Source organism: Cornus florida, unplaced genomic scaffold (assembly GCF_030987335.1).
Source record: "Cornus florida cultivar Cherokee Brave unplaced genomic scaffold, ASM3098733v1 CherokeeBrave_3.0.0_Hap2_Chr05, whole genome shotgun sequence".
Classification (NCBI taxonomy): domain Eukaryota; kingdom Viridiplantae; phylum Streptophyta; class Magnoliopsida; order Cornales; family Cornaceae; genus Cornus; species Cornus florida.
This window is the reverse complement of record NW_026775575.1, coordinates 80,375,937-80,400,818: the sequence shown is the minus strand read 5'-3', so window position 1 is coordinate 80,400,818 and position 24,882 is coordinate 80,375,937. Positions and strand designations below refer to the sequence as shown.

The following is a 24,882-nucleotide window of genomic DNA, read 5'->3' as shown; positions in this document are numbered from 1 at the left end:
GGGGTGATACGGGTGAGCAGTTCTGCTATAGTAGCGGAAGTAATTCCGCCGCTACAGTAGAAAAAACAAGAAAGTGAAGATTGCTCACTTTCTCTCTTCTTCGTAAAATTAAAAAGTACTTTCTTAAAACAAAAAAGTGAAAGTATTTTATTAAATATAATTTTTACTTTTAATTTTTAATTTTAAGAATTGATAATAAAAATCAGGAATCATTTCTGTTAATAAACAGGCCCTAAGCGTGTACATTCAAATCTCCCTCTCTTTCTAAATAAATAAAATTTAAATTTAAATTTTTTATTAATTAAATACTTTTTGAAGCTAAAAAACTAAATTCACTGACTAATATGACAAGTAGACGATCAATGGACTAAAATTTTAAAATTTATTATTATTTACAATGAAAATTATACTGCCATGACATAATTAACGATAAATTCAGTATTTTGATTTGATTTTTTTGATTGATTTTAGAGAAAGATGATATAGAAGAAGATCAATGGACTACAATTAAATGCTTGAGTAGTTGTGTGCAGGCCTGATTATCCCTACTATATATATATTTTTCCTTTAGTATTGTATTCTTGTTGAAATTTTCTTTTCCAATTATATTTATGAAATTTCACTATTGCCCCCTCGTATAATTTTTTGGTACCGTCTCTTCTCGAGTGATCGACTCCACAAAATTAAAAACTAAAATGATCTTCAAGAACACAAAGAGGAAAGAACAGGAGAGAAATAAAGTAAGAAGTGTAGGGCAGAAAAGACATTTCAAATCGAAAAAACAAACATTTAAAAAGTAATAAAATATCATGGGTAAAAAGGTCATTTCATACCAGGAGAGGAGTATTATTAATTAACGTTTCTCAGGTGACTAACGACCGCAGAAGTGCACGACGTAATAAAAACTGTTTTGTGTCACTAGTGCAGCTGTCAAGCTGTGTAATTAGCGTATAAACTTCATTTTATTTTCTATTTTTGAATATTATATTACTAGAGTATAATCAATCCACCAGGCAAAAGCAAACGAAAGAAAAGAAACTCCTTTCGATTATCGAGGAATTGACCAAACGACCCTCTAAATCTCGACGTGGAGCCCGGGTATTGGATAGAAACTGGCTATTTTATTTTTCTGCAGTCCCACAAAAAATACGGATAATACAAAATATTCTCTTACCATCATCTCCTTCCTCTGATCCACTCCCCAACTTCCCTCATCCCCTCTCTCTTACACATACATAGATGAGAAGCTGAAACAGAGCCAGTCACCTTCATAAGCCCTACAATTCTTCAATCCATGGCGAGAACTCTAATCTCATCTCCAGCCTTCATCGGAACGCCCCTCCCTTCCCTCTCTCGCCATGGCCTCTACAATCTCCCACAACGCAGACTTATCACCACCAGAGTCAAATTCAGCTTCCAAGGCCTTCCTCCAATTCAATCTCTCGACTCTTCTTTCGATTTCAGTTCAATTGCTAGCCGAGCAGAGGGCCTTCTCTACACACTCGCTGATGCTGCCGTGGCCGTCGATTCTGCTGCCGGTGGCACCGCCTCCGGCTCCACCGATGCCACTGTCCAGAAAAGCGGAGGGTGGTTCGGCTTTATCTCCGACGCCATGGAAGTTGTTTTGAAGGTAAAATTGCAATTGCAAAATTGCTTATAAGAAATGAACCCAAACAGAGGCTTAATCCAAATAATTGGGATTGACTATACAAATCGCATGTAGTGGCTATGCGTGTTGTCTGTTGCTTATTAAATTGGCATAAAATTGTTGTCTTTATTATGATTTGCGTGGATTTTCTTGTTGATATTTGCACAATTGAGTAAGATTATTAAACTAAAACTGATGAAGCTTGAGTGCTGTGCTTGTGCTAAGTAGCCTAAACTCCAAGTATATGGTAACAAAAAGTGTTGAAACTTCTATCTTGAGCAGTGATAAAAATAAAAAATAAAAGTAAAAGTAAAAAAAAGTCCAACTGAGTACCTAGACCACCATGAAATTTTTGTTGGAACATTAGTTCAATTCTGTCTGAGTTGATCCTATTGCAACTCTTTCTAGAGCAATTGTACAAATTCATTGATTTGGCAATAGGCTCAGCCAACTCTCTCTCTCTACGCGCACACACAATGTACGCATTCTAACTCATTCTATTCTACTTGGTGCATGGAAGTCTATGTGCTCTTTCTTCTATTCTAAATTCATCCAGAAGCTTGCCAAATTGATGAAATAGTAAACCATTAAGTAATGTGATTAATAATGCATTCCTTTATGAAATACTCTTGGAACATGCAATGTTCTAATCAGTGACATGAATTTTGGTTTTGAAAAGTTTGTTCCGCATGTATTTGCTGGTGATAGTGATGTTCTCAGTGAAACTTGGTATTGCCTGTAACTTGGTATGTCTGACCATAGTTTCTTACGCAGTGTTAAAGAGTTTTAGAAAGATTCTTGGTTCAAAAATATGTTGATAATATATACTTGCTTACTTGTATCAGGTACTGGAGGATGGACTCACAGCTGTACATTTGCCTTATGCCTATGGATTTGCAATTATATTGCTTACCGTTCTCGTGAAAATTGCCACATTTCCTTTAACAAAGCAGCAGGTGAATGTTGACTGCCTGACGGTCTTAACATAGAAAGCATATCTAGTTTTTTAATCCCTCTCTCATTGAGAAATTATGAATTCCTTATTTAGCCACTTAACTGTTTCTTCAACCTACCTCCGTCGCACCCCAAAAAAAGAAAAATGATTTATTTTTTGCTTGAATTTATTTAATGAGAAGCACTACTTGGGAGCAAATGTGCCAAGTTGCATCTTCCGTTTTCTAGTCCTGTAGATGTGTCGTTATGTTGTGCCTATGTGCTGTAGTGGACCAGTGGTACTGTTATGTTATAGCTGATAGCATTTTATTGTGTATTAAGGTTGAATCAACACTGGCAATGCAAAACCTTCAACCAAAGATCAAAGCAATCCAACAAAGATATGCGGGAAATCAGGTGAGCTTCGAATTTTAATTGTATTGCTTTTGACCATGTTGCTGTCATTATATGTGACACTTATTAAAAACTGAAATAATATGTGTAAAGGATATGCTAAAGTATTTGAGTGTGCTCCAATTATGAGGATTCTAATGATATCTTATACCACAAGCAGTTCTGTGTGTAGATATATCTTGTTGAGCTACTCCTAAAACCAGAACACCTTCATCTTGGATTGTAGTAGCCATTTAAAGGATCATCTAGCAGCAGTAAAGCAAATACTAGGAAGCAAACAATCCTCAGATATAACTGCCTGTAAATTGAAATAGATATTCTGACTAATTGCTATATGTGATCACTGTACTTGTGCTCCCTTTATCACTACATTCAAAAGTGAAAACTAACTTAAGGGAAATAGTTACAAGATGAATCTAGTATCCTGGCAAAAGCTATCTGGAAAGACTGACACTCACTCAAATGGAATGGCAATAAGTTAACATATCTTTGTGGGGATGTTGCGGGAATGGTAATTGGAGGAGACATTTTAGTTAAGTCAAAAGGAAATGGAGCAAGTCGCTTCTAATTCCATTTTGTGTAATATTTTGGAGTATTTCACCATGATTCGGCCTTTTTGGCATTTCTCCCTTGACATCTTAAATTTTATATATATATATATATATATATATATATATTGTGGTTCTTGTGCTACTTTTGTAGGGACTTTTAAACGAGATTTTTAATAAGTTAAAATAATGACTTTCTAAGCATTCTTCTTTCACATTTTCCGGTAAATCGCATTTTTTACCATCTCTTAAGGGTACGATTTTCAAGCATCTTGTTTTCCATTTATCTTCTACAAAACTCAGCCATTGGGCACCAACCTATTACAAGTCCTCTTTGCCACATAGTCAATATCAAAGGCAGTGTTATACAATATGTTTTTGATTACAAGCAAATATTATCAAGTTTTGAGGACCATCTTGATGTTTTGTTGGCCAATGTATCCCTTCTGACATCCTTCAAAGCTTTTGTATTTTAGATTGTTCTTTTCTCTATTTCTCTTTTTGAATTTCCCCTCCCCTTCTTCATGCATATGACTATAGCACATACAGACCACAAACAAAAGTGCTCATGGAATAATTGGGTTAGAGATTTTAGGATAGTAACCTAATTTAAGATTAGAAAGATATAAAATATTGTTGATCTCGAAAAAAAAAAAAAGGAGAAAGGGGATAAAATAATAAAGATTTATAGAATAGGATTGAGAGTCTCCAATTATATACCACTTAGCATATGGAAGGTATTAGTTAATGTTCTGATTTTGATGTATCCAGTAAGATAATGACATGTTTATGAGTTAACTTAATTTTGCAGTTCAGGATTATTTGTGTAACGATACATGTTTAATAAGTGAATATTATCGTATAGACATAAATCCAAACTGTACATTGGAATTCTTAGATACTTTGTTGTTCTGATAAAGAAACTAAAATGCCAACTGAAACGAATTCATCACTATGCTTGATACATAAGACAATATCAGTGGTACTAATAATTGGTTTTAAAGAAGTAATATTTCAAATGTTGTGTGTATCTCTTTTGATTTTAAGCATTCAAACTGGTATTTCTATGACCTCAATTGAAACATAGCACAGAAAGTTATATCAAAGTAAATACCTTTTCAGATTTGAGGATTGTATCAATTGGGTCTGTATCTGTGTTAAATGTTGGATCATAGCAAGAGAATCTTACTGTATAGATAATGTTGATTTTTGTTTCTTTACATGGCATTCAACGCAGTCCTAGTTCACTTGGAACCAATATTAAATCTACTGATTAGGCTGTACCTTTAGTTTCTTCTGTCTTTTCAGTTTGAAGTTTGGTGCATGGTGGTACACTTTAGAAAGAGAAAATATGTGTTGCATACTGATGTATTTGTTTTGTTATTTTCTTTTTTAGGAAAGAATACAACTTGAGACATCACGTCTTTATAAACAGGCAGGGGTTAATCCTTTGGCAGGTATATCTTTCATTTATTAATTAACAGTACATGTTGTTTGTAATTCAGTAACTATTGCTTCTCTTTTATTTGAATCATTGATCTATTATTTTTCTTATGAAGTTGATTCTTAGCATTGTGAAGTTTCAGCCAGATTTTTGTATTGGATCTTTATATATGTTTTTGAGTGGGTCTATATGAATTTTACTAGTCAAAGCTTATGAATTTATAATATGGAGTCCAAATTCTATTAGAGTTGGGAATTCTTTTTTTTTTTTTTTTTGATAAGTATTAGAGTTGGGAATTCTTAGAAAATAGTTAAACAACACTTCCACTCACTACAGGAATTTTTTTGGAGAAATGTTCTAGTAAAGTAGTAATCATTATTTGATTGTGTTGTGCAATTCAAAGCCTAGTACTGATGCCTTAGGAGTAACCTTTAAACTAAATTGCGATGTGTGAGTTACATTTTTTCTGGAAAGAGCATAAAGGTTTGGAGTTCATTTTGGACTAACACAGAAATTGGGAAAAACTGGAGTATATTTCATGACTTTCTAATACAAAGCAGCCTGACCTTTATAGGCTGAATACAATAAGATCAGAATCCAGTAAATTAAGGAATATATAATCAAATCCCTAAGATCAGAAAATAAAATAAGTCAACCTAAACTTTAATACACCAGCTATATTAGCCTGTAATTAGTACAAAATTAGACAGTTAATACTTTCCAAATTTATCTAACAATTACATAAATCACGTAATTCTCCAACACTCCCCCTCAAGCTGGGGAATAAATATCTTCCATCCCCAGCTTGCAGATAATTCTTTGAAACGCAGGACTGGCTAACCCTTTGGTTAGTACATCAGCTAGTTGTCCTTTTGTTGAGACATATGGAGTGCAAATTAGTCCATTATCGAGCTTTTCCTTTATGAAGTGGCGATCAACTTCCACATGCTTGGTGCGGTCATGTTGCACTGGATTATGTGCAATATTGATGGCTGACTTGTTATCACAATATAACTTCATCGGCCTCTTAACTGAAACTCCAAGATCCTTCAGGACTATTTTCAACCATAATAATTCACATATTCCTAAAGCCATGGCACGAAATTCAGCTTCTGCACTTGACCTTGCAACTACTGGCTGCTTTTTGCTCCTCCATGTAACAAGATTCCCACCTAGGAAGGCACAATAACCCGAGGTTGATCTTCTATCTGACACTGAACTTGCATAGTCTGAGTCTGTGTAAACTTCTAAGTTCAAGCACAATCCTCTCTTGAACAATATGCCTCGACCTGGACTAGATTTTAGATATTGCAGGATTCTGTATACTGCTTGGAGATGTACTTCCTTTGGGTTGTGCATAAATTGGCTCACTACACTAACTGCATAGGCGATGTCAGGCCTGGTGTGAGACAAGTAGATTAATCTTCCAACAAGTCTTTGATACATTCCTTTGTCAACTGGCTCATCATCAACAGCTTCTCCAAGCTTATGATTCGGTTCAATGGGAGTGTTCACGGGCTTACAGCCTATCTTTCCTGTTTCTTTCAGTAAATCAATAACATACTTTTGTTGTGAGACGAAAATTCCTTCTTTGGAGCGAGCAACTTCAATTCCTAGGAAGTATTTTAGCTTGCCTAGGTCTTTTATTTCAAATTCCGTGGCCAGTTTAGCTTTAAGAGTTTCCCTTTCAGCTTGATCATTGCCAATGACAATAATATCATCTACGTATACAATGAGGACTGTAACTCCCCCTGAAGAAGAGTGTTTTATGAACAAAGTATGATCACCTTGACTTTGTTTGTAACCCATTGCTAACATTGCTCTTGCAAACCTGCCAAACCAAGCCCTGGGGGATTGCTTCAGTCCGTACAGTGCCTTCCTTAGTCTGCATACCCTATTCTTCTTCGGAAAACTAAATCCTGGAGGAGCGTCCATATATATTTCTTCTTCAAGATCTCCATGCAGAAATGCATTTTTTACATCAAACTGCTGCAAAGTCCAATCAAAGTTAGCAGCCAGAGACAATAAAATTCTTATTGTGTTCATTTTTGCCACTGGGGCAAAAGTTTCTTGATAATCAACACCAAAGGTCTGGGTATATCCTTTTGCTACTAGCCTTGCCTTGTACCTTTCAAGAGATCCATCTGCATTGAATTTTACTGAAAACACCCATTTGCATCCCACAGTTTTTTTTCCCTTCGGTAATTCGACCATCTCCCAAGTCTTGTTCTTTTCCAGTGCGTCCATCTCAACTTTCACGGCCTGCTTCCATTCCCTGCTGTTTAATGCCTCAGACAATGTTTTAGGAACGGCTATTGAGTTTAGCTGAGTAAGGAAGGCTCTATGTGAGGGAGATAATTTTTCAAAGGAAACAAAATGAGAGAGTGGATGTTGTGTACACCTTCGGGTACCTTTTCGAACTGCAATGGGTAGTTCTAAATCAGTCTCATCAAACACAAGAGTGGAATTGTTTACCTGAGTAGTGTTTTTCTCCTGAGTGGTTTCTTTCCCAAGCATAGGTTCTGACTTTTGGGCTTGCTTCGGATTAGTCTTGCCTCCCTTCCTTCTCGAAAAAACTTGAAGTGGTTTAGTGACTACTGGATTGATTGATTGGAGTTGGATTTTTAGGAGGAGATTGTGGTTGAGATTCAAGAGATGTCACACTTGGATTTTGAAGCGGAGAAATATCAGAACTGGGATCGGAAGTAGGTAGTGAAACCTGGGAATGAATGTGATCCGGACTTGGAGAAGCCGCGGTAAGAGGGGAACCAAAGGAAACCGAGGCAGGAGTGGTTGCAGAACTTGGACTCAAAGATGATGGTGACGATTTGGGCATAAGATCGAAATCGAGGACATCGGCATCATCATCCTTTTCATCACTTGTTACCTCCCCCTGAGGAGAAGGATGATGAAAGAAACTCTCATGTTCAACAAATGTGACATCAATTGAAATGTAGGTTTTCCGAGTAGGCGGATGGTAACATTTGTAACCTTTTTGAGTTGAAGAGTAACCTATAAAAATACATTTAAGTGCTCGGGGATCAAGTTTGCTTCGATTGTGAGCATGAACATGAGTAAAGATAACACAACCAAATACCCGAGGAGACAACCTGTTTGGAGTAAGGAAGTCTGGAAAATGATGTGAAAGTGTTTCCCAAGGACTTCTAAAACTAAGACTTTGGTAGGTAATTGGTTGATGAGATGAGTGGCTGTAAGAACGGCTTCCCCCCAAAAATATTTTGGAACTTGTCTTTGAAAAAGAAGAGCACAGGTAGTTTCAAGAAGATGTCCATTCTTTCTTTCGGCCACCCCATTTTGTTGGGGTGTGTCAATGCATGAGGACTCATGAACTATTCCCTCCTGATTCAAATATGGTGAAAGAATTTGGTTAAAATATTCTCTCCCGTTGTCTGTCCTCACCCTTTTAATTTTCACCCCAAACTGTGTTTTTATCATGTTATGAAATATTGGAAAGATATAGGCTACATCAGATTTTTGCTTCATGAGAAAAGTCCAAGTTACCCGCGTACAATCATCTATAAAAATGACAAACCAACGTGCCCCAGAATAATTAGCAACCCGTGAAGGACCCCAAACATCACTGTGCATCAAATAAAAAGGAACTGATGATTTATTATTGTTCAAAGGAAAGGAAACACGTTTGTGTTTGGCAATTTCACAAATATCACAATGAAGTTGTTTCAAATCAACATTTTTAAACAAAGAAGGAAACATAAGACTAAGAGTTCTGAAGGAAGGATGACCAAGCTGAAAATGATGAAGGAGAATTTTGTCTTTATTTGTGGAGGAATCAGACAGAAGCACAGATGAACAACCAATTCCAGTACTCACTTTTCCACTCATGGGCTCGAGACAGTAGAGACCATCCTTTTCTTTAGCATGCCCAATCGTTTTCCCCGAAGCTCGGTCCTGAAACACACATGAATTTTTTGAGAAAATAAGATTGCAGTTCATATCCTTGGTGATTTGTTTGACAGATAAAAGATTGGTTGTCAATTTGGGCACATGTAAAACATTTTTAAGACACAAGGAAGGTCCTAAGGATATGTCCCCCTGTCCTGCAACAGTGACTAAATTCCCATCAGCTGTGGTGATCTTTTTATTACTTGGGCATGGTTTATAAGAAGAAAAAGATTGGGATGAGTTGGTCATATGGTCGGTTGTGCCTGAGTCGACAATCCAAGAGTGTGGGTGGATTAAAACATTATCTGAGACACTAAGAGCATGAGAACCAGAATACATACCTGAAAGTGCTAATGAACAGGCACCTGTAGGTTCTTCGAGTGAATTAAGAAGGGATCGGAGGCGATCAATGTCTTCCTTACAGAATTCTCTGCTGCTGGAATTCGGTTGATCACTGGTATTATTAGTGCTATTTTGTGCAATGTGGGCTTTTCCCTTTTGCTGCCAGCTTCTTCCTCCGGAATTCCAGTTTGATTGATCCATGTTTTGTGGCCTTCCATGTAGCTTATAGCAGGTGTCCTTCGTATGACCAGTTTTCTTGCAATAGTTACATACCAAATTCTCTTTCCTCTTCGGGTCAGATTTCTTATAATCAGTAATAGCTGAAGACTTCTTCTCCAAAGTTCGCTTACTAGTAGCGGTTGTAAGGAGTGCCGATCCTTCCAATGGCTGCGAATCCAACATAACTCCTCTCCTGCTCTCTTCAGCATGAATAGTTGCAATTGCTTCATTTAGGGAGGATAATCCTTTCCCCAAAGTCTGAACTCTTACAGTATCGAATTCCGGATTAAGGCCTGCTAAGAAATCATAGATTCGGTCTTTTTTTATGAAAGCCTTCAACAACGCAGCATCCTCACTGTTCTTCATCTCGAGAACCTGGTAATAGTCCAACTCGTACCACAAATTTTTCAGAGTGTTGGCATACTCTGTTACAGTCTTGTTCCCTTATTTTGTGGCAGCTAGCTTCACCTTGATCTCGTACACCTGGGCTGCATCATTTTTTTTCGAATAAGTTTGTCTGATCACCTCCCATATCTCTTGAGCGGTTGTCAAAAACATGACAGTATCACTTATCTCGGGTACCATAGCATTCCATAGCCATGACATGACCATTGAGTCTTCTTCGTCCCAAGCAGCAAACTTTGGATCTTCTTTCTTAGGCCCTTTTCCAAGAAGATGGTTGAGCTTGCCCTTCCCTTTCAGAAAGGTTTGAACAAGTTGAGACCACTTTAAATAGTTCATTCCATTCAGCCTATACGCAGCTTGAATGTTCTGTAGATCTCCAGGAACCTGTTGTTGGATTGTAGGTTCCTCCGATTGAGAGCTGGTTTGTGTAACCTCTGACATCTCTTTTTTCTTTTGTAAAAAACTGAACTCCAAGCTGCTATGAAATCTGTAAATGATGAAATATTTTATCCCAGAAAGAGTACCTAGTGCTCTGATACCATAACACGGAAATTGGGAAAAACTGGAGTATATTTCATGACTTTCTAATACAAAGCAGCCTGACCTTTATAGGCTGAATACAATCAGATCAGAATCCAGTAAATTAAGGAATATACAATCAAATCCCTAAGATCAGAAAATAAAATAAGTCAACCTAAACTTTAATACACCAGCTATATTAGCCTGTAATTAGTACAAAATCAGACAGTTAATACTTTCCAAATTTATCTAACAATTACATAAATCACGTAATTCCCCAACATGGACTTCAACAGCTGAACTATGGGATGCTATAACTGATGGAACCATTCAATTGTGCTGTTAAGAAAAATAGCATGTTGGTGTATATTGTGACATTTTTCCTATATTTATATATTTTGCCATTTGTGTTTCTTGATGCAATAAAAACCAATATTTCTTATAATTGAACCATTGTTAACTATTTTCTTAAGATTTGTTTGGTGTTCTGTACTTTTCATGCAATTTGTCCTTTTGCATGTACCATGTCACTGGCATTTAGTTTCCCTCTTCCGCTTCCCCCAACCCCCTATCTCTTTCATTTTTCATGATATTGCTATTCTATCTTCCAGTTGCATCTTAATTTTTACACCTGCTCTGTGTTCACAATCTCTCCATCATAGCGGTGCATATCATCTTATTTGTTTTTGTGAATGAACAGGATGTTTCCCAACCTTGGCTACAATACCAGTCTGGATAGGTTTATATCAAGCTCTTTCAAATGTGGCAAATGAGGTAGTCAAGTTCAGATTAGTTTACCTTTGAGTGATGTTGATGGCAAAAATTTTATATGCCGTATAAATAGTTTATTGCTGATTTTTGCAACATTTTTACTCAAAGGGACTACTGACAGAAGGTTTCTTTTGGATTCCCTCTTTGGGTGGCCCAACTACGATTGCTGCTCGACAAAATGGATCTGGAATTTCTTGGCTTTTCCCATTTGTGGTAATAACACCTTTATGTTCTTCAGACTCGTGAAGCTATCTTTTGCTGCTTATTTCATCTTTGTTTCATATTTTATTTCCCTTTCATCAACTTTTATTACCATCTTTCTTGTCATGAATGATTCATACAAACAATTGAAATAAACCAACGTACACATTTTGGCATTAGTAAATCTTCAGTTTTTGGTGACAAATGCATAAACTCACATCATAGTTTCGTCTCTCATCCTATTCACTGTAGTGTTTGGTAGTTTTAACTGAGATGAGAATCGATACCTTTGTTTTCCCTTGTCTTCTTTTTACTGTAAGGAAGAAAGTTAAATTTGTGGAGGACACCATCTTCTTCTGTTATGCTACCGAGAATAATTCTAGGAAGAAAAGTTTGTCAGTTTGAGATGATTTGAGGAAGATGATGAACCCAGGTAAAAGCTTTGATAAGGGCATCAACTTTGAAAAATGATAGGTAGATCTGCATCCTCAATCCTCATAGCTTTTGATTTCCCCTCAGGAAATGACTCTTATTTAATTCTCACTTGGGTGATTTTGTCCATGAGCAATTGATCTGATTAGGTTTATTGTAGGAGAGAAAAGATCATCAATTTTAGTTGGGCAAGTTGGGCGATCCTGAAGTGGAAGGCAATTGAAATTAATACTGTTGTGACTGGGAATTAAGCTCCTAGGCTATTAGGCTAAGAAGCACTGGCCTTGTCGGACATGTGTTTGACATGAACACACGGGGGACATGGCCTGGCACATGTTCGACATGGCTAGAAGTGTCCTATAATTTGAATATTTTCTTTTCTTAGCTGCACACGTCAAGGATTCCACATGCACATGACGAAGACACTTTTGTGACACTTTCAGGACATGACATGGTATTTTTCAGATATTTTCTAAAAGAAAATGGGATTCGAATGTAATTTTAAAACATGTTATAGGTTAATTAGAAAATAATGAAGGTTTAAAAAACAAAAACAATATATATCCAACTCTAAGGTGTAAATTAGGGAATATATTAATCATAATTTAGATAAAATTAGCAAAACTGATTACTTATATATATAATACTATAGTATTATCATTTTTTGACGTATCCCTCCAATGTCCGTGTCCTATTTTTTTTTATAGATTTGTTGTATCGTTGCATCCGTATCATGTCATACGTGCTTCTTAGCTCTTAGGAAAGTGATTGTAGAGATCCTCCTCCGTGGGAGAGGAATACTCTTCTGTAGTTCATTGTTATCTACATATGATCATCTTAATTGCTGGTTTTACAACCTTACAAGGGGAGAACTTTATGGTCATGGAAATTCATTGCTTACTCGCTCCTATTGCTGTTCTTTCTATCAATTTTGGCACTGAACAGGTGACATCAACTTTAAATTCAAATTCCCTGCATTTATTGGCTTCCCCGAATCCCATCTGCTCTCATTGTAAATTCCTAATGACCTAACTTCGAATTATACTATACCCATATCCTAATTAGTATTAATCTAAGAATTCCTCGCCATTTTTTATACTATGGATAATACTTATATCTTCAGTACTTTTGAAGACATCAGAGTTGGTTCTCCTATTCAAAACTTCATCAGGGTGAACACATATGTTTATGTATACGTTTGTATAAATGAAATTACAACATATTCTAAAATAGAATCATATAACTTAAATGTGAAAAGTAAATGTCAAATTTGACTAAAATTCAAAATTCCAAACCCCCCCCCCCCCCACCCCCCCCCCCCCCCCCCCCCCCCCCCCCCACACACACACACACACACACACACAACATTGGCAAGAAACACACACCCCTCCACTTTGCCCCTTTGGGTACTCGAACCCTCACCATCCACTTTGGGAGGTAGAGGAGATACCACTAGGCTACAAGGCCCTTGGTAAATTTGACTAAAAGTTGGCTCTATCTAATATTCATCCTAAAAGACTCAAATATATCATGCAAATTTGATTGTTTGTAACTTTTAGAGTAAAGGAACTGAGAAATCTGGATAAGAATGGAGGCGTGGATATTGTAGTAGAGTGGCTTACCCCCACCCCTTGGTTCCCCAACAAAAAGGAAAATGGAAAAGCAAATAGATTGTAGATTAAATTAAATGTGTGGTGGCTCTCTTAGATGTATGGGTTAGCTGAGTATAGGTGGCTTTTGTTACAACCATTGTGGATCCTTCATGCATACCTCTATTGACATTGGCAGGATGGAGAGTTTCTACAAGCCCTGAGCCTTGCCTTACTAATTACTCTTAGAGCTTGGGTTCAAATTTTGGATCTGGTTTGGAGTATTGTGGTGGTTCATTTTGTATATTTGACTCCATGAATCAGAGAAGTTTCTCCTCTGGAGATCCTTCACACATATAAAGAAATTCTTGATCTTGTATCTTGAACTTTTTTCTTTTGGTTTCCTGGATCGCATAACCCAGAAGTATACACTGTGCTAGGATGGGGTGTGGTAGACTGGCAGGCCCCCCATCCACAACACCCCCCCCCCCCCCCCCCCCCCCCCCCCCCCCAAAAAATATATATATATATATATATATAAAGAGCAAATAGATTAAATTGAATGTCGAGTGGTGCTGCTCTCTTTTAGATGTATGGGTGAGCTGAATATGGAAGTTCATTATTTTTCATTCTGCATCAACCTTATTAAGAAAAGGGCATGTATTTTGAATCTTTTCCCTTTCTTTGTCTCTTTCTAAAACTTTCAACACTTGATTTCTTCTCTCTTTTTTTGAGAAGACTACTTTTTATATGCTTCATTAGAAGATAGGTTTGATCCTTCTCTTAGCAGCTAAAATGAGGGACATTAGTAGCCTAAAAAGAAGTATACACTTAGTAAGGTCAAAATTTGACTACTTAACGTATTGCTGCTTGTGCTTTTCTAATGTGTATTCTTGTGGTTATTCTTGATGATGGATGCACATCATAGTTAGGAAGCATGTCCAGTGACATGGATAAATTGTTCTGCCTGAACTGTTTTTATGCAAACGTACTTTGAACATGATTTTCTGCTAGAGTGACCAAGTGAGCCTGATTCATTCACAGTCTCATGTGTAACTTTGTTTGTTATCCATTTTATAGGATGGGCATCCACCATTAGGTTGGCATGATACTGCAGCATACCTTGTTTTACCTGTTCTCCTTGTAGTTTCTCAGTTTGTTTCAATGGAACTGATGAAGCCTCCACAGGTGAAGAATAAGTTCTTTTTTTATCATGTACTTCTCTTTTATGTTTTTCTTTTCTGGCATTGTGCCCTGATTTTTTTTCTTTTGGCAGAGTGATGATCCATCTCAAAAAAACACGCTTCTCGTTTTGAAGTTTCTTCCTCTTATGATTGGTTACTTTTCTTTATCCGTCCCATCGGGATTATCAATTTACTGGTAGGTTCCTGAGCAGCGACTTACTTTTCGTCTTTGTTTTTGTTTTTCAAAAAAAAAAAAATTTATTATTAACACCTTATGCAAGATGAGTTCCTCTTATGCTGCATCAACAACAACAAAATAAAAATAAATTATAATAAAAACAACCCCACACTGACAAACAGTCACTGAACATGATAATAGGTAAGACACCTTATGCTGCATCAACGTTTTTCTGACATTATCTCTCCCTAGATTACCTATATGAACCAGATTCATAGGTGAATAAAAGCTCTAATATTATTTATTCTTATATCTCATGCTTGTCAGTTCTCATATTTATATTGGATACTTGAATATGTTATTTTTTATTATTACTATTATCATCATTATTATTATTTTGTACGTGGGTGTTTTTTTTTTTTTGGGGGGGGGTTGTGGTTGGGGGTGATATATTTTTTGTCTCTTAAAGTCATATTTAGTTACTTTCTGAGAAACATTCCAATTACATCCTTCTGTTTTATTTAATTATAATTGCATTATGGGGCACTAGGTTCACAAACAACGTCCTCAGCACTGCACAGCAAGTATGGTTACGAAAATTAGGTGGCGCAAAGCCTGTTGTGAGTGAGAATGCAAGTGGGATCATCAGTGCAGGACGTGCAAAACGATCAGCTTCACAGCCGGCAAGTCCTGGTGACAGGTTGGTGTAATATATCAGAGTTTGTGTTCATGTTCTTCAGCTGCATCAAAAGGTGCCTTACTGACAAGAATGGTGATCAATTCAGGTTTAGTAAGTTAAAAGAAGAAGAAAAGAAGAAAAATTTGAGTAAGGCACTGCCTTCAGAACAAGTTCAGACTTTGGCTTCTACATCTGATTCTGAAGATGAGTCAGATAAAGTGAATACAGCCAAGGTAATTAGCATTTAGTTTCTCTTATTCCTCAGAAGTTAATATTTTGTCACTTGATCATATTACCCATGAGAACCAAGAGCTCACATAAGCATGAAACCTCTGCCCATCAGAGGGGGGACCGATCAAAGTTGAATAAGTTGAAAGTATCCACCATTCTTTCTATATGGAGTAAAACTTTTATAAACTCACCACATCTTGTCTTTTCATTCAAAGATATACTAGCGGTATGTTTAGGGTGCTTTGGATCGCTCCAGTACTCATTACATGAATGCATCTTTTGAGGTCCTTCAGTTAAAATTTGATGTAGTAAAAGATGCATATAAGACCAAAGCACTAGTTGTCTTCATATGACTCATTTGCTCACTGCCCTATGATCATGACCTGGATGCACCACTGTGTATGGGTATGGTCAGAAAGAAGGTTCCCTTGCCTCTGATTAACCTATTTATCATCTCTAGGAATGGAAATGAGGTGTGTATGAAGTAGTGCCCCCTTCTCTGCCCCCACCCTATCTTGAGAAACCTCCCATCCTGTCCCCATTTTAGATACCTCCACTCCAGCCCCACGCTGCATTGTCCCACCACCAAATCTTTTGGTACCTTTTTCTTTCTTTCTTTTTTTTTTCTTTTTCCGTAGCACTATTTTATAAATAGTAATAGTAAATGAATAGTTAGAAAAGTTTATAAGAAAGTGAGAAAATAAAATAAGATTAGAGTTGGGTTTATATAGGTTGTATAATTTAATAATTGGGTTAAAACATAAATTGTAATATTGTAAGTTCAATGCACAGAGGGGGTGGGTGAGAGAGCACGTTGCAAGGGCTCTTTTTTTGTCTCCCCCAAGCCCACCATTAAACACGCCCTAACCCTGTCCCAATAGAGCAAGATGGGATGCGGCAGGCTTTTTTTTTTTTTGTTAAGCGGGTAAAATTGTCATCCCTATTCAAATATTGTCATGGTTATCAACAGTAATGGTAGGCTGGATCTTCCTCCTGAAGATAGATTCAACGCAGGACAAACATGAATATGAGTGCTACTTTTCACGAATTTGCATTTAGTGACACCATTGGTAGGCTGGATCTTCCTCCCGAAAATAGATTGAGCATAGTACAAACATGGATAGGAGTTCTACTTTTCATGAATTTGCATGCAACTAAGAATCTGGCAAATATGGTAACCCTTTCGAATGAAGGGCATCTCATATATGGGAATTTTACACTCAGTCGTTGACATTAAAGAAGGTATCTTAGTTCCGTAGCAATTGACAAAAAGCGGGAAGGAATAGTCAAGAATTTGCATCAAAGAAACATTTAAGGGAAAGCTTTTCAAGCACAACAATTTTTGATTTTGTATTAATAATGGACTGATTTTGTTGAAAGTAATCAGTGATCGTGCAAATATTAGGATGTTTTATTTTCTTAATGCATTGGACATGGACTGATTTTATTTCAAGTAATCAGCGATGGTGCAATTAGGATGTTTTATTTTTATAATGTACAACACGATAGTAAAAAATACAAATGCAGATAGGATTCTGAGTATATACGCCTTAGAGATGTGGACGGAGGAGATCTACATGAATTAATAAGTCTGATCTTTTCTTAATTGAGAATAGAGTACCATCAAATTTTATAGACCCCAATCCAAGTATAAACGAAATTCAGGAATACAGTTGAAGGTTATATTAAAAAAAATTCCGTTGATTTTCTTTTTTACCTTTTAAATCGGGAGTTTAGATATTGATTCAAGGTTTATCACAGGATGAGCAGGTTCTGGAGGAGGCATATGCTCCTCGTGGTAGCAAACAGGTTCCTGATTATTCTGGGCCAAAGAGGAGTAAGCGATCCAAGAGGAAGCGTTCGGTATGAATATGTATACTAATTTGTGTGTAGTTTCCACTGTATAGATACTTATCTTAGTGAAATTATAGTGGCCATTTTGATACCGGCTTGTTCATTTAAGGTCTACTACTACCAATGATGAAAATCCATTGTTTGTTAGATTTAAAAGATCACATTAACCATTGTATGTTTGATCTGGTAATCAACCTCACTATACTCATTATCTGAGAATTTGAAACTGTCAAACCCTAAAACTAGCATTTGTAAGAAGGGGCCGAGAGAAGAGAATGGGGAATGGGTCTAAGAAAAGATTTTATCAACTGAAGTTTGTGAGGAATGGGCTTTTCCATGTTTACCGGCTTTGACCATCTGGGCCAAGGAGTTTATATTATTCACTAGATCAGTCTCTCCCAGCATCTCCAACAACAGTGGGCACATTTATGCCCTTATTTCCATGAAGATGGCGAGGAAGTTCGCTGTGGCAATTGCAAAAAAACATAAGCCCATTTCTGCAAACATTGCGAGAAATGAGAAGGCGAAGTACAAGAACTGCTTCTCGCTTTGTAAATCAGGTACAATGCAAAAACAATTTTATGCACTACTTAGTAAATGAGTATATTTTCCTCTTTTTTTTTTTTCCCAGAAGGTGAATATAAGCATATTCAATAGGAAACCTGAATTAAATTTGCTCTTCTAGTGAGATATTTATCCGTTGAATGTGATTTTAGCAGTTGGGATACTTTGATTTAGAACATACAAGCCTTTTGGAAATGTTCTAGATGTTTTTAGAATTAAATTTGCGGAGACATTTATTACTTAAATTCTCATGGAATTTGAAGTCTTCAAATATATTCCTTTGTACAAACATCACCCCCTAAAATCATAAAACTTTTCCAACCTACACAAATGTGTCTAAACTCCACCACCTCTAAAGGAAAACACTGAATCTTTCCAACCTATTATGCTGAACGTTTCCATTCATCGATTCATCCCCTTGATGGCTGACCCCCGTTTGTACGGGATAAAGGCAAGAATGGTGGTTGATGATTCATCCCCTTGATGGTGGGCGATGATTTCCAACCGGGTTAGGAACAGATGAGGCTTTATGGTTCTTCCCCTCTTCAACCTGCTTAATGTTGTGATATTCATTTAGTTAGAAATGCTTTTGAAGTAGAAGCCAGTTGCATTAAATGAAAGACCAAAGATGAGTATTCTGAGTACTTACCCAGGTAGTTAGAATGTATGCACTGGTTGACCTAGAGCTGAGTTGTGCAGGTCTGAGCTTGAAATCAACTATGGTAACAATTGACAAAGCAGTCTTCGTTAGACCTTTCTATTCTTAAGAACTAAATCAGTAGCATGCATGTTTACTTGTTTTTTCTCCTCTTTTTCTGTACATGGTATATAGTGCAAACGTAAATAAAAGAATAGTTGATAAAGTGAAACTGTGGAGTTTGATAGTGAAGCAAGAGCAGTTACTTGCCTGATTCTGTAGCTTGGACCTCAAAGGTAATGCTGCAACGGTTTTGAAGCGCAGCAAGCAGAAACCATACCAAGAGAAGATGGATTAGTCTCTGTGATCCCCTCCTCATCTTGGGGATGAGTTGGTACAAGTTGGAAATGGATATAGAAGATGGGGGTGGTAGAGGTAAGTGCTGTTCTCAAGCATGAAAGAAAATTTCTTATTATGTACACATATATGGTAATCATAACCAAAATTGAAAACATGGAATGTTTGTTAAAGGTACTTGGGATCCTATGCCATTCATTGTGGGTTGACTTCTTTTCAGTTATCATTGCATCATTGATAAATTTGCGTGTTAAACGTTACTTTTCTTCTGAGTGCTTGAACCATCCCGTCGGCATGGGATGTTGGAGTTGGACCCCCCAATATAGTTTGCAGTGTAGAATTTTGATTTTTATCTGCTTCTAGAATCTGCTTAGATCCTGTGCCGTGTGTAGATTGTTAGTGCACCCAGATACATGAAAAGTAATTGTCGTTGCATAAGCGATGTAATGACTTGAAGACACGGCACATAATGAAATGGCACGTGGTAGGGTTAATTACATTTTTTCATTTTGAGTGCTGCTGATGCTTTGGGAAAAGTTGAAGAAAATGTTTGCGATAAATGATATATAATGAATCTTAGTTCATTATTACCACATTATTCAAAGAAAAAGAGTACAAGATGATTCTGAACTGGACTAATGTCGGTCAATCCCTTTTTATGTCAACCTAGCTTCCTTTGATCACCAAGACTCCTTTTTATAGGCAAGCACTCAACTGTGATATGTGGAGAAGCAGAATGAAAATTTTCTGCAAATTATCTTTCATAAATCATATTTATTCACCTCGGTCAAGAGTTCGAATCATCTTGCCAGCAATAAATGTTCATTGTTGCTCAATTTCACCTTGTGGAAAATATACTTCATAAATCAGGTCTCGTCTAGTTTCATTTGATTTTATAAAATGAAGCCCCTTCGTCAATGAACATACGTCCAAGTGTTTTAAGATTACGATTGATGTTCAAGAGGGCATAAATCAAGTGGTCAAACACTTCAAAAGGGAAGAACTCTCTATAAGCATTTGACAAATTTGTGATATGTATCGTCAAAATAAGTATTATTTTTCTCTCATTTTATTTAGTTTGTTTTTCTTTTCAGTCATTCGTTTATGAAGGTAACACTTTATTATTAAAAAAAAAAAATTATTGCAGTCATTCAGTTTCGTTTATCATATAATTCATATTCACTTTTACTCTTATCCTTCCTCTATCATTAATCTCAATGAATGTCTTCAGTGCAAACCAAGCACAACTTAAGGAACTATACCCAATCAAGTGGATCCAAACTCAGATTGACAAACTAAAGCCCAAATCTGATCCATCAACCTGGGTACAATACAAAATGTTTGAATGCAAGGCCCACCCAATTTTAATACACTAAAGGTGGCTGCCAACAAAGAAAATTCTTGTTGTCTTTTATTTTTTCTTTTTAGTTTAATTTCCAAAAAAAACAAAAAATTCCACGAAAAAATTGAGTTGGCGTACAATATCTTTGTTGATCTAATAACTACTTTAAAAAATATATATATGTAAACTCACACATCCGCCCATAAATGCTACTATGAGGCTCCAACTCCTCACATTTGCCTGATAAAAAGTCCCGAAGTTAACTTCTAGAAAATTCAAATCTAATCTATATTTTATTTGAAAGACTCGTCTTTCAATCAAAAAATTTTAATTTTGGTGATCAAAATTACGAAAATTTACTACTACGTATAAAAATAACTTTAAACTTGAAAAAATAAAAAATAGTCACCAAGTAGGCATGATCGTATACATGCATCATTGCGTGTGTTCATATGTGCATAAGTAATTTTTTTTTCTTGCATAAGTATTTTGTAATATTAAGAACATTCGATGTGGGTAGCACAAGTTATCTATCTACTTTTTAAAAAGTAGAGAGTCACGTAAGCTAAAAAGTGATGATGTGGTACTCTATTTTTTTTAATTCAAATGTGCCATGGTGTGGAACCAAATTATCTCATTCTCTATTTATTATTTTATTAATTTATCTCATCCATATCTGCCTTTTCCTTTTTTCCCTTCAGTCAGATTGATTAAACAAAGGAAACAAAAAATAGGGTTTTCCAAAGGCTTCTCTATCTGTGGACAAAGGCTCAGACAATGGTTGTAGGTCTCACAAGATACTCCACTTCTCTCTCTTAACTGACATAGATATACTCTAAAGAGAGTGCCGCCCGGACGCTCTAACTTGTGCACATTCTTGTGTTTTTTTGTCTTTCAGATGGCATTTTGAATAATAAACCTGTATGTGAAAGCAAAATATTTTGCTTAATTATAATACATACACATATATATATATATTTCAATGCTATGGTTTTGGACATGCTGTTGTCTGTTTTATCTTTCTCGAAACGAACGCTGTTGATAAACTAATCATTTTTAGCACATGCATTAGTTACAAAATTCAATCTGATCAAAGATTTGGATTTAAAATATAATAATTAACTTTCAAAAATGCACTTCCACTCCTACTTTTGTTTTCAATTTGGTTGACTCTTGAACCAAAACAAATGTTCAGTACCTACCACCTCAAACAGATACGGAGTACAAAATTACGTGCAAGCTAGCATTATTGATGATTTTGTGGTTAAATAATCTTTGTCTAGTGCTTTAAATGAATATCAAATTAATATATAGAAATTTCTTATCCTTTTTTAATATATATAAATACGTTTATGGTAGAGACACGAGTATAAATATTTATCACGAAATACATTGAAAACACCAATGATTTTGGAATTCTAAAATTGTCTATTTCTCTAAATATATAGAACTTTTTTCAAATTATAATAAATTTGAACTAGTATAAAATATTTAAATCACGTACTTATTAAATTATAAGCCAAATCCTATTTTTGTTTAGGGATTTTATTATTGTGAACGATGTTTATGTGCAGCAAAAAAAAAAAATTAAAAATGTTTAGGTTAGTCTAGTATTGTTCTCGAGGCTTAGAAATTTCAGAACTCTGAGATATTTTATTATAAATTTTTTTTTTCCAATACTACCTATAATAGATGTAAATAAATGTTGTTAATGTTTGCCCGAGGGTATAATGATAATCCGTTATACTTTGGAAGGAAAGTCACTGGCCTACCAGATATGAGAGAGTCAGAATTTTCGAATCAAAATCTACTCGTTTTGGAAAAAGAGGAATATAAAATAAACTTCGTTTTGAAATTCTAGTTTTACAGTTTAAAAGAGTGAATTAATTTTGATTTCACAATGCACCTACAACAAATTGAATTGATATTCAAGCAAAATTAACCCTTATTTTGCTTGAATCCTAAAATTTGCATTTGGGACAGACAAATCAATAATATCTTATTTAGGGAAAAAAAAAAAAATACATATGGATATTTTTTTATTTTAGAAGAATAAAAGGTATTTGGTTAGACACATTGAATAGTCTTTGGCGGGAGTTACATAAAATGTGTTTGACTAATCGTTGTATGAAAAAATAAAAAATAAAATAAAAAATAAAAAAAATTAGTCATTTGAAACACTTGTTTGGTATTGTCAGCAAACAATGTCTTAGAGCGTCTGACTTAAAATTTGTAAATATGGATCTCCTACAACTAACTATTGACAAAGCAGAGGAGGGTGTAAATGAATTAAACCCTATTTTATTCCGACAGCCATCTGAGTTCACATGATCGGTGTAAAACGTATTTTTCTTTGGCTATGACAAAAGTTCCAAAAGCCCACTGTACAAAAAGACACAAAAGTAACAGCAGAGCTATAATTACACTACTACGTGGAATATTTGTACAACTATAAGAGGAAGACCTTTTTGGTCAATTCACAAACATAACAAATATCACAAACAGTCCACGCCTCTCCATCTTTGTGACACTGCATCACAAACCTTATTGCCTATAAATGCCACCTATACCCACCTTCACCTTCTTCACACTTGGCTACACTCTCTCTCACTAAAAACCTAAAACCATGTCCGCCTCTTCGATTCTCTTCTCACTCTCTCTCCTCCTTATCCTCTGTACCCTCGCCAAAGCTACGTACCCGGGGATGATTTTAACCGTCGTCAACAACTGCCCCTACACCGTCTGGCCCGCCATCCAACCCAACGCCGGCCACCCCGTCCTCGAGCGCGGCGGCTTCCCCCTCCAGAAACTGACCCACCGCTCCTTCCCGGCCCCGAGCCAGCACTGGTCCGGCCGCATCTGGGCCCGCACCGGCTGCACCTACTCCAACGGCCGCTTCTCCTGCAACACCGGCGACTGCGGCGGCCGCCTCGAGTGCAACGGCCTCGGCGGCGAGGCCCCCGCCACCCTAGCCCAGTTCAGCCTCCACCACGGCCACACCGACCTCTCCTCCTACGGCGTCAGCCTCGTCGACGGCTTCAACATCCCCATGACGGTGACGCCGCACGAGGGACGGGGCACGTGCCCCGTCGTGGGCTGCAGGGCCGACCTTGTCGCCACGTGTCCCAGCAGCTTGCAGGTTCGGTGCCCTCCCGGTCACGGACCCGTGGTGGCCTGCAAGAGTGGGTGCGAAGCGTTCCGTACGGACGAGCTTTGCTGCAGGAACCACTACAACAGTCCTCAGACGTGTAGGGCTTCCACCTATTCTGAGTTCTTCAAGCACGCATGTCCGGCCACCATGACCTATGCGCACGATAGCCCCTCTCTCATGCACGAGTGCTCTGCGCCCCGTGAGCTCAAGGTCATTTTCTGTCACTAAATGGGCATGTTAGCAACAGTGCGGAGTAAGCTTAGTATAGTTACTCTGGACTTCATGTTTGGTCACTCTTTTGAGTTTCAAATGAAATGTTATTCTACTTTTGGGGTTTGAAAATGTATTCGACTTCAAGTGGTATTTCTATGTCTTACTGGGAGTTTATTTAATGAGAGCTAAATATATTCCCAAATATGATCTATTTTTCATGCCAACAGTCGTGCGCACGTTAGCAAGGAATGCGCATGTTATCAGTAGTTCATGTGTTTCACGTCTGGGGGTGTGTGTGTGTTATTTCGGTTTTGAACCAAGCATTTCGTTGAGGGCAGCAGCAAGTGCTCAAGTTTCGTATGGACAAAATTGTTGAGCGTCTGTTTCAAATGAATTTTAAATTTAAATTTAAATTTCTTTGATTTGGGGTTTGGAAATAAATATATATTTTGAAAGATTGGGGTTTTGGAAATATTGTGTGTTCCTAGACTTCCTAATATTATACTACTTGTATCGTGTTGATAATCTATAATTAAATGGGAATTTATCCAGCGGTAAAAAAAACAAAACAAAATGGGGAGCTGTGAAAGTGAAAACACATTGGTTGGACGGTCCGGATTCTTCTCGTGACGTGGCATTTTGATCCATACGATTTGTTTTGTTTTGGGGAGTTTGAAATTTAAATATTTTAGTTTGTGGGATTTGCAAGGGCTTGAATTTTAGAACGTCTGATTTTAGTAAATCACGCACAGTAATTGAGACAGCAAGGGCAGTGCTGTTTTGGAACTACTGTATTTGTCATTGCACTGGGGTAACAACAGCGAATCTCTGAGGATGGTCAGAGGCAGAGATAGGGTGGACAGACTCTGCAAAGTTGGTGCTAGCATATGATAAAAATAAAATAAAAATAAAAAAAAGAAAAAAAAAGGAGAACTTTCGAGAGAAGAAGCAAAAGATCGAATCGTCTTCTCACGTGTCCAATTATTTATCTTATCTAGTTGTTGTACCCTAAAGAGACTAGTAGTGCCAAGTGAGAGAATGGGTTTGTTCATTTTTTATTTTTTATTTCAAGTAAAACTTTAAAAGCAAGTACCAGTCCAAAG

General features: G+C 36.7%; 3 protein-coding genes across 3 annotated transcripts; 2 read left to right on the top strand and 1 right to left on the bottom strand.

Annotated features, from left to right (window-relative positions):
- Positions 1-1,153: 1,153 nt before the first annotated feature.
- LOC132307078 (inner membrane protein PPF-1, chloroplastic) lies at positions 1,154-17,694 on the top strand. The gene is made up of 11 exons (XM_059804740.1): positions 1,154-1,630; positions 2,494-2,604; positions 2,924-2,998; positions 4,940-5,000; positions 11,097-11,170; positions 11,276-11,380; positions 14,470-14,577; positions 14,666-14,769; positions 15,302-15,451; positions 15,537-15,663; positions 17,423-17,694. The coding sequence occupies exons 1-11, from the start codon at positions 1,295-1,297 to the stop codon at positions 17,528-17,530; spliced, it is 1,359 nt and encodes a 452-aa protein (XP_059660723.1). The 5' UTR covers positions 1,154-1,294; the 3' UTR covers positions 17,531-17,694.
- Positions 17,695-18,263: 569 nt separating this feature from the next.
- On the bottom strand, positions 18,264-19,197 carry LOC132307080 (CLAVATA3/ESR (CLE)-related protein 46). Its single transcript, XM_059804741.1, has 3 exons — positions 18,987-19,197; positions 18,729-18,796; positions 18,264-18,629 (listed from the first exon to the last, which is right to left on the bottom strand). Exons 1-3 carry the CDS (start codon positions 19,093-19,095, stop codon positions 18,552-18,554), a joined length of 255 nt encoding a protein of 84 aa, XP_059660724.1. The 5' UTR covers positions 19,096-19,197; the 3' UTR covers positions 18,264-18,551.
- Positions 19,198-22,959: 3,762 nt separating this feature from the next.
- On the top strand, positions 22,960-23,990 carry LOC132307077 (osmotin-like protein). Its single transcript, XM_059804739.1, has one exon. The coding sequence runs from the start codon at positions 23,042-23,044 to the stop codon at positions 23,792-23,794; it is 753 nt and encodes a 250-aa protein (XP_059660722.1). The 5' UTR covers positions 22,960-23,041; the 3' UTR covers positions 23,795-23,990.
- Positions 23,991-24,882: the final 892 nt, after the last annotated feature.

Coding starts and splice junctions, on each gene's coding strand:
- LOC132307078 (XM_059804740.1), top strand. CDS start 1,295: ATGGCGAGAACTCTAATCTCATCTCCAGCCTTCATCGGAACGCCCCTC. Junction 11,171..11,275: donor TTTCAAATGTGGCAAATGAG/GTAGTCAAGTTC, acceptor TTTTACTCAAAG/GGACTACTGACAGAAGGTTT. Junction 14,578..14,665: donor AACTGATGAAGCCTCCACAG/GTGAAGAATAAG, acceptor TTCTTTTGGCAG/AGTGATGATCCATCTCAAAA.
- LOC132307080 (XM_059804741.1), bottom strand. CDS start 19,095: ATGAGGAGGGGATCACAGAGACTAATCCATCTTCTCTTGGTATGGTTT. Junction 18,797..18,986: donor GGTCCAAGCTACAGAATCAG/GCAAGTAACTGC, acceptor TTGTTACCATAG/TTGATTTCAAGCTCAGACCT. Junction 18,630..18,728: donor CATACATTCTAACTACCTGG/GTAAGTACTCAG, acceptor AACATTAAGCAG/GTTGAAGAGGGGAAGAACCA.
- LOC132307077 (XM_059804739.1), top strand. CDS start 23,042: ATGTCCGCCTCTTCGATTCTCTTCTCACTCTCTCTCCTCCTTATCCTC.